This window comes from Alnus glutinosa, chromosome 3 (genome assembly GCF_958979055.1).
Source record: "Alnus glutinosa chromosome 3, dhAlnGlut1.1, whole genome shotgun sequence".
In the NCBI taxonomy this organism is placed as follows: Eukaryota; Viridiplantae; Streptophyta; class Magnoliopsida; order Fagales; family Betulaceae; genus Alnus; species Alnus glutinosa.
Genome location: NC_084888.1, coordinates 16,859,292 through 16,873,648, shown reverse-complemented (window position 1 = coordinate 16,873,648; position 14,357 = coordinate 16,859,292). Strand labels below are relative to the sequence as shown.

At 36.4% G+C, this 14,357-nt stretch overlaps 1 protein-coding gene across 2 annotated transcripts; it reads right to left on the bottom strand.

Moving 5' to 3' along the window:
* Positions 1-4,105: 4,105 nt before the first annotated feature.
* LOC133862692 (myb family transcription factor PHL6) lies at positions 4,106-12,771 on the bottom strand. Of its 2 annotated transcripts, XM_062298541.1 has the most exons (10): positions 12,585-12,771; positions 12,333-12,447; positions 9,384-10,573; positions 8,857-9,064; positions 8,637-8,713; positions 8,502-8,541; positions 8,253-8,344; positions 5,189-5,261; positions 4,978-5,047; positions 4,440-4,614 (listed from the first exon to the last, which is right to left on the bottom strand). In XM_062298541.1, the coding sequence occupies exons 3-10, from the start codon at positions 10,074-10,076 to the stop codon at positions 4,587-4,589; spliced, it is 1,281 nt and encodes a 426-aa protein (XP_062154525.1). In that variant the 5' UTR covers positions 10,077-10,573; positions 12,333-12,447; positions 12,585-12,771; the 3' UTR covers positions 4,440-4,586. The 2 variants fall into 2 exon arrangements, with proteins under 2 accessions (XP_062154523.1, XP_062154525.1); XM_062298539.1 differs by lacking the exon at positions 8,253-8,344 and having other exon boundaries at positions 4,106-4,614; positions 12,585-12,769.
* Between the last annotated feature and the right edge of the window lie 1,586 nt (positions 12,772-14,357).

Genomic DNA, 14,357 nt, shown 5'->3' with positions numbered 1-14,357 from the left:
AAAAAAGAAAAAACTTTACCCCTTTTTTTTAAAATAAAAGCACTAACCTCCTTTAACAACGACTATCAACACCTTTTTCGGCTGCTAGGTTCAAATTCATTCGAACTCTGTGTTGATTTCAGTGGATTGCTCAAAGATGTCGGCGACAAGGAGTGGGTCACTCTACGTGTAGAAGCTTCGAAAGTGGGGACCGATAATGGAGTCAAGTCATTTTGTAAGTTAGATAAACCTAAGCCACGCACGCGTCCAAGTAAATCTATAAGGCACGCACAGGTATAAGGTCTGGATGGGCGGGGGTATTTTGGGGAGAGAAAATCAGTTGCACGTGACCGACTTTCCGTCCAAACAGACGGGTGAGTGAACGGAAGGTTAAACTTGACACATGCTGGCAAGTTCCGGGGGGGGGGGGGGGGGGGGGGTCATCTACCAAATTTTGAACATTGGGAGGCAATTCGCCAGGGAGTGGATACTTCAGGGAGTAAAAGGTAATTTCTCCAAAAAAAAAAAAAAAAACAATGTATATAAAAATACGAGATCTATTCACAAAACAAACCTATCGAAAAAAAAAAAAAAAAAATGGCAACGAACAAGTTGGTTTCTGTTGTGGTTTCTGAAGAGAATGCAGTTGGGTCGAGTTCTTTTTGCAGTGGAGTATTCAAACTCACTCACTTAGAGGTGGGTTTTGGTTTTCTTGATCTAGGTCTTTCATAAATTTGCTTCATTTAGAGGTTATGTTTAGGGGATGAATATACATGTAAATTTTTATTTTATTTTTCCTGTTTAGGGGAATAGTTGGTTGTGGATTTTTTTTTTTTTCTTCTTGAAATCGATTGCTTACTGATTACACAAAGCCTTGATGATCACTGCCATTTGAAGACCTTGAAGCCTGTACCAGTACAGTTAGTTGGAGTTAGTAGGCTAGATGGGCTTTGTTCTAATAGTTAGTAGTGATGCTCATTCTAGTATTAGTAGTTGAATTGTTAGGCCAATTTCAATTGTAAGAGTTATTACTTTGTTAGTTTAGGGGTTGTGTATATAAGGCCCAAAAGTACAATTATAGAGGTATCTGATTAGTAAAGAGTTTACTTTTGTAAATGGAAATTGAGCGCTTCAAATCGCTCTAGGAGGCCGGATACCTCGAATTATCCATTTCAATACAGATTTCACTCACTTTTATTCAATTTTCCATTTACAATCCACCCATTTTCTTTTGTAATTCCTATATAAAGCCACTCTCTGGAAAGCCCCCAAATCTTAGTGTAATAGCAACTCCCAATATTAAGCCACTCCTAGATCCCCATTTTAGGAATGTACTTGTATGCCCTAAAATATTTTGTTTAATTTTTCTATGAAGAATTGAACATTCTTTCTTGATGCCCCAAGAGAAATTAGCACATTGATATTGGCTTAACGATTCTAGGTTATACTGTTAAACTTAATTGGTCATCTTTTATATTTGAAGTTGTTGAACTTGGCTTCTTTTTTTTCTTCTCTCTCTCTCTCTCTCTAGCCTGTTGTGATGGTGTTTCTTGTCATTCTTGAACTCTACCCTTCTTTACCGAAGCCCCGGCATCAGTGTGCTATATATGCAAAGTTAGGCTTATTGCAATTCTTGAGGAGGTTTCATTGCTGTGTCTTGTGGCTGACCCAGTAAGCATTCATTTAACCATCCTACTCCAATTTTACTATTCCAAAAATGTTTTTGGCTATCATATTTATACAAATTGACATCTTAGTTTATAATTAATGAAATAATTTATAGTGTAAAGTAAATAAATCAGTTACTAACTAAGAAAAATAACAAATCAGATTTTTTGTTGAATCATTTCACCATTTATAGACACATCAATTTATAAGAAAACTTATTCTCCGTTTGTTTAGGCGTAAAATGGTTTTTGAAAAATGATTTCGGCATTCTAGTGTTTAGTGATGGCGAAAATAATAGTCAACCGGAAAATGATCTCATCAATTGTGATTTTTATATTATTTTACAATAATATTTCTATGTTGTGAATAAAAATTGATTTTTATAAATTAATATGATTGAATAAAAATATAAAAAATATTCGTGATTTTTCGCACATGCCAAACACTGAAAAATGTTTTCGGCGAAAACCTTTTCCTGAAAAATGACTTCCCTAAAATCATTTTACATCGAAACAAACGAAACATTATAGTAAAAGCTACAAGAAAAATGTTATATACCACACTTTTATCTCATTTTTATTACATTTCGCTGATGTAGAACTGTCGATCTGTCCTTAAATTTCTTAAAAAATTTCTTAAAAAAAAAAAAAAACTGTGACAAATTTTTAAGGGCTAAATCAACAAAATAAAATAAAAGTATAGTGTATCCTTAGCATCTCAGTGCCAACTAATCCCTTTGATTTCATTTGTTTCTGTGACAGACCAGTTGTAGAGAAATACGTGGCTGTAAGTAATGTTGACATGTGGAAGTTAGCTCGGGAGGTAGATCATCACACGTGGAGAAGCTGTTGAAGGTTGACAGCTGAGAGGCGGTTGCAAGCAGTTAGTTATTTTAGTAGTTATGTTAGTTGTTTTCTTTACTTGTATAAAAGCGAGGGAAAGATGTAGAGGAAGGTATTCTGTTGTAATTCGTTCCTAGAGAACTCTGGAGGTTCTTGGCACCTCGAATGCCAAGGAAGGAGAGTAGCCTTCTCGAACAGGCCATTACTTTCAATAAAATTCTTATCTTTCTCTTCAATTCTTCTCTTTTCCCTTTCTTTTCTCTGTTGAATTCTTAACAGGACTTCAATTCTGTTACAGTTTCCAACCAATATTTCCGTCGAGCCACAATTATAAATTAATAAATTTACTTTCTTTATTTATTTATTTTTTTTAATCCTTGGAAACAACGCTTTTTTTTCTTTTTTTCTTTTTTCTTTTTCCTGTCTCTCTCCTCAAAGAGCTACCTACCTTCTTAGCCTGGGAAGTACCTTCTTAGCCTGGGAAGTGCGTTAGCCGTTAGGTAGACGTTTTTCAGTTTTTATTGCTTTTGTTTTGTTATGTATCTCTATTCTCTATCAACAACAACAATTAATATTTCGGTATAAGTATTGAAAATTAAGAAATTTTTTATTTGTTATAATTATGAATAAAACCTATATTTCTATGAGCTTCAATTTTTAAGACCATTGATTCAACAATTATTAGAGCACCTCACATTTTATTGACAGCTATAGCATACTAGGTTGAATGGTTATTGTTGTTTATATATATATATAGAAGGAACCTATGTAATTAACGAGTTCTAGGTCCCTTTTTATTTTTCTTAATTCTCTCATTAATTTTAATTTTAATTTTTTTTTTTTTCTATTCATGAGGAGAAACTCCATACGCACAGCTAACCGTAAGATTATACTATGCTAACTATGAGTAAACCCTAAACACTTAAGCTGTCTCATACTCAAATGCTAGACCAGTCAAAGAATTCAAACCCGAACCAATAATCTAGATAGCGTACTTACTTGCCAGTTGAGGCAATCCAATAAATTTTAAACTTTTATCTTTGGCAAACTTAGAGAACAAAACTAGCTCAATTAAAATGATTGAAGAGGATTTTATCTCAAAAATCAAATAAATTTACAAATTTTAAATTCACGAAACACTTTTTAGAAGATCAAGATTAGAAATTCATTTGATATTTTTTTTTAATCATGCAAGAGACATGGATTAAATATAATATGATGTCTATATCAAAGAATACCAACTTGTTCTTCTCTCTTCTTTACATGTCACTTTCGGTGGTTGTCATCACATCATTACAGACATTTTTGGTACCAACTTGTTATGGATGTGATTGGTGATTGGTGATTGTAACAGTTTCTTCTCATTTTGTGCAAGCCCTCCAAATCAATAAAATAACTATAATTGAACTGAATAATGAATTTGGATCAAATAAACCAGCAGCAAGAGTTTTGCATAAATTCTGAAGGAAACTGCAGAAATCTTGAAAACTAGGATCATAATTACTTCAATATACAAATTCAAGAGTGAACAAATTTCAGCTGAAGATTACAATTTACACCATTACTGATTAACAAAGTGGGAACTCTAAATATAAATAGACTAAATTCTGCGACCAGCAAAAAAGATTAATTTTCCCTTCCTTCCAAAACAGTAAAAATGTCTAAGAGATGCAAATCAACCAAATCTAAAAATGTCTATGAGATACAAATCAACCAAATCTCATTTCAGTCACAAGTTTACATGGGATTCACAGATTTAAAACAGCTAAGGCCATTTTGGGGGGGGCACAGCATCTACAACTGTGGTCTTTTCTGAACCTGATTCTTGTTTCTCTTCCGGACAGAGCCTTTTTGAGTGCAATTGTGGCATCAAATCACTACCATCGCTAGCTTTATTCTTGGATGGTAGAGGTGAAGATGAATCAGTTTTAGACTCAGCTGGACGTGGGGGTGACGCACCAGCTGACAGAGAAGAAGGCCGCAGTTCCGGATCTTCGCATGGATTAGTCAGTGATGACAAGGTTTGAGGAGAGATTAAAGCAATGCCAGCCTTCTGTTGTTCATCCAAGATCTTTTGCAAGTACCTTGCATGTTCTTCTATCCGTAGCTGGAGGGCCCTTTGAACCTGTATATGGATGTAGAAACAATAAGAATTGAAACCAGGGAAGGAAAAAATTATACTGCATTCCTTAAAAGTTAAATGAGCCAGAGATTAAAAAATTCTTTTTCCTTCTCTCAATAAGAAAAATAGAAATAACACAACTAGCAGAGAATAAGGAATAGATAAACGGAAATAAATAAATAAATAAATAAAATTCAGTTTGCAAGATGGAGTGACGGGGAGAGAGTGAAAGAAAGAGCGCGATACAGCCGGAAATTTAAATCTAAAACAAATTATAAAATTTATGGCTACATCACATAATTGAAAAGGAACCAAGACATACAGCAACTCAGAATGTCGGATTTTTAAAATTAGAATAAATCAAACCTCAAGCTGTTCATGCAGCTGTTTCTGAACTTCCATTTGCATGCGAAGAGCCTCAGTGATTTGAATGCTCCTATCACAGATTCACAAGACAAAATATAAAATTTCCCATGTTTGACAGAAGAAAATAAGAAAAATGTAAATACTACACACAATCACACTCACACACGCAAACAATAGATATTAATAAACAAAAATGATAATAATTATTGACCCTTTTCTACGTCCATCACTTTCATTGCTAGTTGAGGCTGCTTTCTTTTCTTCAGAGCCAGAAGCCGCCTTCTCTGGAGACAAAAAAAAAGGGGGGGGCATAAAAACAGTAAATTCTCAGCAAGAGACAGTTAACTGCCATAATCAAATGCAGATATAAGCTTTTATGAGCTGGTATCAAAATCATGGCGGAATATAGAACTCTGTATTGACATTGATACCAGATAGACAGCCAATGCAGATTTTTTTTTTGTTTTTAATAAGTAATCGAATTTCATTTAGAACCAAAAGGCGCACCCAAGTACACAAAACATAAACAAGAGAAACACCTAATCAGAAAAGGAAAAAAGATCAAAAGCATGAAAACGAGAAATATAAAAACAATCAAAGGGAACTACCCAATGAAAAAGAGAATTGAAGAAGAAGGCCCTTAACTCCACCAGCGTCCTTTCTCTGTCTTCAAAGCTTCGGTCATTTTGTCTCCAAATACACCAAATCAATCAGAGCAGAATCATCTTTCAGATAGCCCCACTTTGAGGGGTACCAAAACTTCCTCTCCAACAAGCGAAGAAATCTCTCACTCGACAGGGCATGACTCACGCTACACCGAACAAGCCGAAGACAGAGTTCCATAAGGCCCTAGCTGTCTCGCAATAGAGTAAAAGGCGGTCAACTGATTCCTCACTCTTCTTGCACAAGCAGCACCAATCTACCACAATGATACGTTGCTTCCTTAAGTTATTCAAAGTAAGAATCTTACCTAAAGCGGCCAACCAAGCGAAAAAAGCTACTCTCAAAAGGGCCCTACTCCGCAAAACACACCTCCAAAGGAAAGGAGTACTGTCATCGGGGATTAAGACATTATAGAACATTCTTACCTCAAACTGCCCTCTCTTGGAGGGAATCCAATAAAGCTTGTATGTACCATTATATCTCAATTTGATGGAATACAACTTATCAAAGAATGAAGTAAAGAATTCCAACTCCCAATCATGCGCTGCTCTAACAAAATTAACGTTCAACTAAGAAGAGCCATTAGAGAACTAAGATGATCTACCACGGATGCATCCCTAAGGCAGGCAATGCTAACCAACTACGAATATGCTCTCTTAAGGGGTTGCTCCCCACACCAGATGGCATGCCAAAAACTAACCTTGGAGTCGTCCCGCACCTCAAATCTAGTAAAACTAGAAAACTCCTCCCAACCTCTCCTAATGAATTTCTAGAGACCCATCCCATACAACCCATTGAATCCATTAGAGCATCATCCACCCAACTAACTTCATTATTTAAGGCCCACTTCCAATCTCCACAAGGCTCACTCTCAAGAGCATAACGTTATAACCACTTCCCCAAAAGAACTCGGTTGAACATGAGCAAATTTGAACCCCCAAATCCATCTTAGGAATCGAAAAACACATCTAATCCCATTGTAATTTCACAATTCAGATGGCTACGCTAGCCGGGAGGGGAAACAAAGACATAAACTAGGTAGGCAAATTAGGCAATGTGCTCTTGATCAAGGTAGTCCTACCCCATTTAGACAAGTACAATCCCTTCTAGCTAGCCAAACGACGTTCAATCTTCTCAATAATGCCATCCCAAAATGATTTGGCTTTGAAAGAAGCACCCAACGAAAGACCTAGGTACTTCATAGGCAATGAGGATGCCTCCCAAAATCCTAGCCAAACCTTCTACATTATCGACATTATCAACCAATTCTGACTTAGCCAAATTAATCTTCAAATTCGATACAACTTTAAAACATAAGAACAAACATCGTAAAAGACGAAGGTGATATGGGTCGACCCCACAGAAAATTAAAGTGTCATCTCTATCAATCCCACCATCATTAACAGTCCCCACAGAAAAGCGAGACAACAAGCCCCCACTCGGTGCAACAGAGATCATCTTACCCGCTGCCGCCATAACAATGATAAACAGCAATGGAGAAAAAGGATCCCCCTGTCTCAAGCCATGAGTACTAAAAAAATGGAGGGAGTGCTATTCACCAATACAGAAAAATGCACCGAAGAGATACAATGAGCTATCCAAGTACACCATTTCCCCTAACTCAAGCCAATGCAGATTTTGATGCACAATCCTAATTTTGGGTGAGTAGTCTAATCAAGGAGATGGTCAAACAGGTCTATATTAAGAAGCCGTTTGCTCAAAGCGAGAGAGAGGCTCTAATTTCCACATACTTATAACATACCACCCCTTCCAAATTTCAGCATGTAAGTCCCTTTAAACAAGGAACATAAAGTTTGGCATCCAAGAGATAAAAAGTTCACAAGATACACGTCATTATAGGTACTGCATTATATGAAATCTAGCACTAGAGCCAACAATGCATTAAAAAAAAGAAGCATGTATAACTCGATTTGCAAAAGAAATCCCACAATTTGAAGAAGAAAACTAAATTTCAACATGAATAACATTCGTAAAATCTACTATTCTTATTATAGTATGGTTAACTATTATTGTTATTATTATTATTATTAGCATCACTATTATATAGGATAAACTATGATGGGATGACCCCCCATATGGGGTTTCACCATTTTTTTATAAGTAAATAGCAACCTATTTTTGTATATATTGGTAAAGACTACTTGTATATTGAAGCCATTTTAATGAATCTATAAATAATATATGTAGGCATCTTTTAAATTTGGATTGAACTAGTGGAGATAAATGGTTTATTTTTTTCTGCTTGAATTTGAATGTGCATAGCCATGCATATTTGACAAAAAAAAAAAAAGATGACCAATGTTTTTGCAGAAAAAAATTCAAATTTTTTTCAATTTTTTTTTTTTTTACCTCCCTTACAAGAATCCTAAATTTCATCAATATAGACGAAAATGGCTGCACTCTCAACCGAGATTAATAGGTTGCTGTCCTATCATCATTACTACCTACTTTTCTGATCCCACTATGGTATATGGTCAAGGAAATGTCTAGTGATACATCAGCAGAAGCAGGAGTGGAAAAAAGGAAAATAAACTACTAAGGCAATATTAGGCATGGAAAAATTTGAACAAACATGAAGATGCTGATTTTACTGGTGAAATGGGGCAAAGATGCTGATTTGTTTTTTTCTTGATTGGTAAGTTCCGCTGCACAGATGGATTTTGGACTGATGAAATCACCCTTCCTGTTTTTATGAAGGGAGGAGGTGCCATCTAGTTAGAGCTCATTGGCTAAAAAATGGTGCTAGAACTGAGATGTTTATTGACATTGTCGATCATTTTTCAAAGATGATGATATTGATGAACATACACATCAATTTATCTCTATTTTATTTTCCTTACCTTCTTTTTTCTCTGGCATATACTTGGCAAGTCGGTATTTCTGCAAAGACATTTGACAAACTAGGCTCAATATGAATGGTAGCTCATTCAACATTCATACTTGGTTCAGCAGTACATGTTAATGTGAATAAGTACCTGTAAGTGACTTTTCACATGATAGATGGTCAAACCTTCGACATTCATAAGCTTTAATACACCCTTTGGAGTAGCCTCTGCATTTGAAATCAAACAAATTAAACTATCACACAATTAGAAAGATGGTAGAACTTTCAAAATTTTCATAACAGTTCATAAGATTGAGCATTGTTTTCACATCCCCACTTGTATAGGAGTGTAGACAAAATAGCTTCCTTACTTTCAGCCCCATCAAGCTTGGTCACGGCCTCCACAAAAGACTCGTGGAGCTCAGGCGTCCATCTCATTCTTGGCTTGTGCACAGTGGCTGATCCAGGAGATGGCTGACTTGAAAGATCATCAAGAGTTGGCACCACAGAGAGACAATTCTGATTGCATGTCAATCCTATGGCTGGTTTTGATGAAGCTTGAGGTGTTTCATAAATTTCCTAAAAGTGCAACAATACCAAAGCAAGGACAAGTGAGTAGAGTAGAAGAATATGCAGCAGTCCCAACTGGCACATAAATATGGGGTATGGATGCATGAGTAAATTGGCCCCTCAAGATTTTCTAATTGACTCAAAAAGAAAAAGCACATCACTCATTCCATTTTTTTTTTATTAAAATAAAAGTTTGGTGCAAGTGCCAGAAGTTAAATTATTTGACCAATCAAGTCTGACATCCTTAGCCTCTACATGGTACTATAGTATAAAACAAAATTTCACTAAATCAATAGAATGTAGTTAGTGATGGTCGCAATGTACTTACATCAAGCCTGGGATTTTCTCCATGGTCAGTGATGGCTATGTCAAGTTCATCAGATAAAAACTGTAGATCTAGTTGCTCTGTATATTCTAGACCGTCACTTGCACAATTTACACCATGAAGGCTACTCTCAGAAGCATCTCCAGGAAAATTAAGAAAGTCTCTCATAAGAGCCTCTGAATGCTCCTCATCATATTGATTGTCTATATCCTCACTGAAAAGCAACGGAGCTTTTGTTGAATCAACAGCAGAAATGGACTGGTTGTAGGATGGAGGATGTGGAAGAAAAGGCATATTTCCAAGCTGCCAATGGGCTTCAGAGCTTGATGAAGAAGACTGGTATAAACTGGTACAGAACACGGATGAACGCGAAAATGAGCTCCTAGAATTTTGGACATGAGAACCAGGAGACAGAGGACTATTTGGTCCAGATTTTAAAAAATACTTTTGAGGTTGGACACTAGATCCTTGTGTATGAGTAGAATTAAGAGATTCTGTTCGTATGAAAGGTGATGGACGTGAAGATGAACACTCACTAGCCGATAAACTTTTGCCTTCTGATTCCACAGTCAAAAAATTATGTACCAGGGAGAGGGTACCATAATATGACTGTGCGACTCCTCTGGTAGCATCACTTTGTTTGGCAGATATTATACTATTGTGATTCATGGTTTTAGATGGCAGCCCAACCTTCATCCACCTATGAAATTGACAAATGCAATATGGCACGACTCTAAAGATGAATTTTGATGATGGAAACTGATCGAACTAATCTTAGATACAAGGATTACAATTTAAGGCTTCATTGTGTTGAGCAAACATGAGATACCGGTGCATTAAAAGGAATAAAAGATGCATTCAAAGTTTAAGTTTCAATTAAGTTATGATCACCTAAAACGGTCACATAAAGTCTACATCTCTATGGAAAAGAAAAATTCTCTTCCTCCAAAAGCAGAAACAAGAAGTCACATCTCAAGGACAAGATTCTGCTACGCTACTTCTTTCAATAGAGTAACTGGGTATTTCCATGATATTTGCTTCTTTAGACAACTAAAAACATTCAGCCAGTAACTGTTTCTTTTTAATTGTAGGCAGTGATCAAATCCACAAAGTAAACCATTGACTTGAAGGCCAAAGGAACCCTGTCAAATCCAATTCATCAACTAATGGATACAAAGAAACATATTCAAGACCTGCAAAACAGACCACCAGTAGAGTTATCAGCCATATGCCAACCAGTAAAATCAAGAAGATATCATGTTATGATAAAATCAGTCTAATCATTTTAACACATAAGATAGAAGTGGTTAACATTCGGTCCTAAAAGCTTATGTTATGAGAAAGTGGGCGCACTGTAGATTAAGCATCCACACTGTGACAATTTCATGGGAAATATAGTAGTTAAAAGAGCACGAATGGACCACAAACAAATTCACTTCAGCAGCTACTTTAATTTGCTCAAGCCACAGGTTCAGAAGGTTAAAAGTAGATTTTTATAGTGCAATAACACTAAGTTCATCCAAATGCTACAAGTAGGATACTAATAAGCAAGGCATCACAACACCCCATTCCTGGTCACAAAAGAAAAGACGATGAAACTATTACCTATTTAATTACACTAGTTAATGATTAGTTCATACCAAATGGATCAAATCTGGAATAGCACACATTAGAGTCTAACCAAAACCCAGCTCATTTGTGATAAAAGTTGTAAAGCGGCAACCCAGAACAGAGCCACTTAACAAAACTTTCGAGGCAATCCTACCAGTGGGATGGCATGTTGACTCAGAGCGTTGCCAACTCTTGGAGGCAATGCTTTATGGTTTATGCAGGAATACAAGGATTAAAGAAAACTATTAATGATATTGAGGTACAAATTTTCTATCAGAATCCGGCTTTGCAATTCTTGTCATAACTGTAGGCTGTGGCATTGACATCTAAAACCTTTCTACTAGGACCTGCAAGCGTTTTGTGTCAACACATCAAATCAATATCCTACGAATATTCTTAAGCTTTTTTTTTTTTTTTTTTTAACCGTAGATTGAAACAATTTGCCACACTGCTGGACCATGGGCTTCCTTTTGTAGCTCCATACTGTCCACGCAATTTAGCATGTCATCTAACGTCCATATAAGATTAACACTCAAAAATTCACAGCAGTACCATAATTGAGACATGCAGTCAAAAGCAAAATCTCTGACAATCTTGATACTTCAGACAGCAAACACCCCTCTTTAACTCCATTCATGGAACCCCAATCACAAAAAGAGGATATACTTTCATTTTTCCGAAGAAAAGATGTTACACCGTTTGAAGCGTGTCAATCAGATGGCGAAAAACTCAAAAGAACACATCAACAAGTCATAGACTGCTTAAACAGTAAGATGGTTTCCCCGACAGGCGACAGCCAAATGTTTCCAAATCGTGCAAGTGTCCGTTACATCCATTTAATGGGTGAATCTTCAGTGTCCAATCCACTAAAGGGAAAAGCGGAATCACAACCGAGACTTTCGCATTTTAATTCACCGAACAACATAACTTGTTTTATTTATTTATTTATTTTCTTAAAAATAAAGAATCAGAACATTAACCACATAGACAAAGCACCTAGAATTAGAGAAGATACCAAGACCCAGAAGAAATAGAAGTTAAAAAGCCAATTAGACACAGCTGTAGAATTTGATTGCAAGAAGAAAAGAAAAAAAGAAAAAAAATCAATATGTTTACCCTTCATGGTTAATAAACCACCAAAACCTTTTAAATGAAATTTCTTGAACGCAAACTGAACACCCACAAGAATTACACGAGGAAACACATAAAAGAAAACAAAGAATATAGATTTACGTACACGAAGAAGAAGAAGAAATTGTTGAACTCGAAGGCCATACCAAGCCACAATGGCAAACCAAGACTAACCTGGAGACTCTACTTATATCGGAAGAAGAGACTGACCTGGAAAAGATTATGCAGAGTATTACAATGAAGATAGATCTCGTCCTTCAAAATTCTCTGGAGAGAGAATGGCATGCGCGCGTATACATGTGGCTTTCAACTTTGAATCTAACGTCTGAACCAAAACAAACAAAATAATTGAGGATTCGGAATTTGACGATATCAAATAGCAACAGGTTTGCTATGTCGACTAATATAAATATTATACAAATAAAATTGCTTCGAGAAAATATATATATTATATGTACTAACGTTTAATGTTGTACTCCGGTACTGACGTTGTTGTATAATAATATAAGCATGTCTTTCTGAAATCTAAGCCGCTGCTGCTGCTGCTGCTGCGGCTGCGGCTGCGGCTGCCTGATTGTCTGATGGCCTTAGCCAGTTAGCCTCTCTGCCTTTGCCTCTGGTTGGCTGATGCTCCAAATCATTATTTTGAGCAAAATGATTGCAGCTGAGATGATATTGAAGAGGTCCCAGTTCCCAGCCACATTCTACGCGCTCGCTCGGGTGAGGTTCCCCACGTTCCAATGGGAGCTGGACTAAGCTACATCGTCACCTGTCAACTTGTCTTGTAATTTCCATTATCTCTATCTACAATTTTCCTGGATCATTTCTGTGTAATTTTCAGAAGAAAATTCTTAAATTGGTCACTACGTTTTAGCTCAAGGATCCGGTTTGCATGCGGTTAAAAAAATCACAACATATATGCTGTTAAAAAATGAACGGATCAGATTGAGAGTAGCAAAATCTAAGGCAAAAAAGTCGGGCTACGTGTTGAATAGTACATATTATCAATATATATTAATTTTATATAGTCTAATTTTATTTTTTTTAAGCTATATAGTTTATTTAACCTACAATATAAATATATATTGTTTATATGTTATATAATATAATATTAATTTTTAAATGAGCTCATTCCTTTTTTTTTGTATGTTAAATAAACTATATAACTTACAACAAACTTGGCCGAGTCAAGCTTAATTTTTAAAACTCGTTATAAGCTTGAACTCGGCTCAAACTCATTTAGCCGAGCCGAATTTAATTTTTAAAACTCATCATGAGCTCGAGCTTGACTCAAGTTCGTGATAAATTTAAATGAGCCGAGTTTGCACATGCACTACTCTTTCAAGCTCAGCTTGTTTACAGTCCTGACTCCTTCCTCTTCAAGACCTACGGCGCCATATATGCCAGGGTGCCACATTGCATGTGGGTGCGGAGCTGCTTTGGTAAAGCGGAGAGGACAAAGTCCAAGATCAACTTTGAAGTTCTCGTTCTCGTCCAACAACACATTCTCAGGCTTGAGGTCTCAGTGCGAGGTGGAAAAGTACATGAAAAATCTATTGGAAGTGCTTGCCTTCCCTTCCTTGAAGGACTTCTTATCAATGGGTGTGGTCGAAATTGTTACGCAGAGGACAAAGATGTATCTCAAAAAAATTTCTCTTAGAGAACCACAAAGTCCAATGTTTTGCTTAAATCCACAACGTCGTTTGCTACGTTCAAGCTGGGCCGTTTATCTTTTAACAGCATATATGCTGTGATTTGTTTAACAGCATGCAAGTCGAATTTCATGTTCAAATCCTTTCCTAGAGTTCAAATTTTATCTCATCATTACTTGTGCTTTGAATAGTTTTTAAATAGACCTAGGGCTGTGCCAAAAAACTGCCTACCGCCTACCGCTTGTTGGCCGAGTATCGTCTGAGAACCGACCGACACCACCTAACTGGCGGCCGGTAGGTGGCAGACTTTTTTCATTTTAGACAAAGTCAGTTTGGTAGCCAGAATAAATTTTGGAAAGTCGATATTTCGACCGACACCTACCCGACATTATTGTATATTGAAACGACATCGTTTTGAATTATTATTTATTTATCTTCTAAAATGGCGTCGTTTTAAGATGACTATAAGCATTCCACCGACATTACCGCCACCTTAACCAACATGTCGATGACGAAAATAAACATTGGTGGACAAAGTCGGTGAAATTTCCAACTTTACTGAACATGGCGATGCGAAATGCGA

Coding starts and splice junctions, on each gene's coding strand:
- LOC133862692 (XM_062298539.1), bottom strand. CDS start 10,076: ATGAAGGTTGGGCTGCCATCTAAAACCATGAATCACAATAGTATAATA. Junction 8,714..8,856: donor CAAGCTTGATGGGGCTGAAA/GTAAGGAAGCTA, acceptor TTTCAAATGCAG/AGGCTACTCCAAAGGGTGTA. Junction 5,048..5,188: donor AGTGATGGACGTAGAAAAGG/GTCAATAATTAT, acceptor AATCTGTGATAG/GAGCATTCAAATCACTGAGG.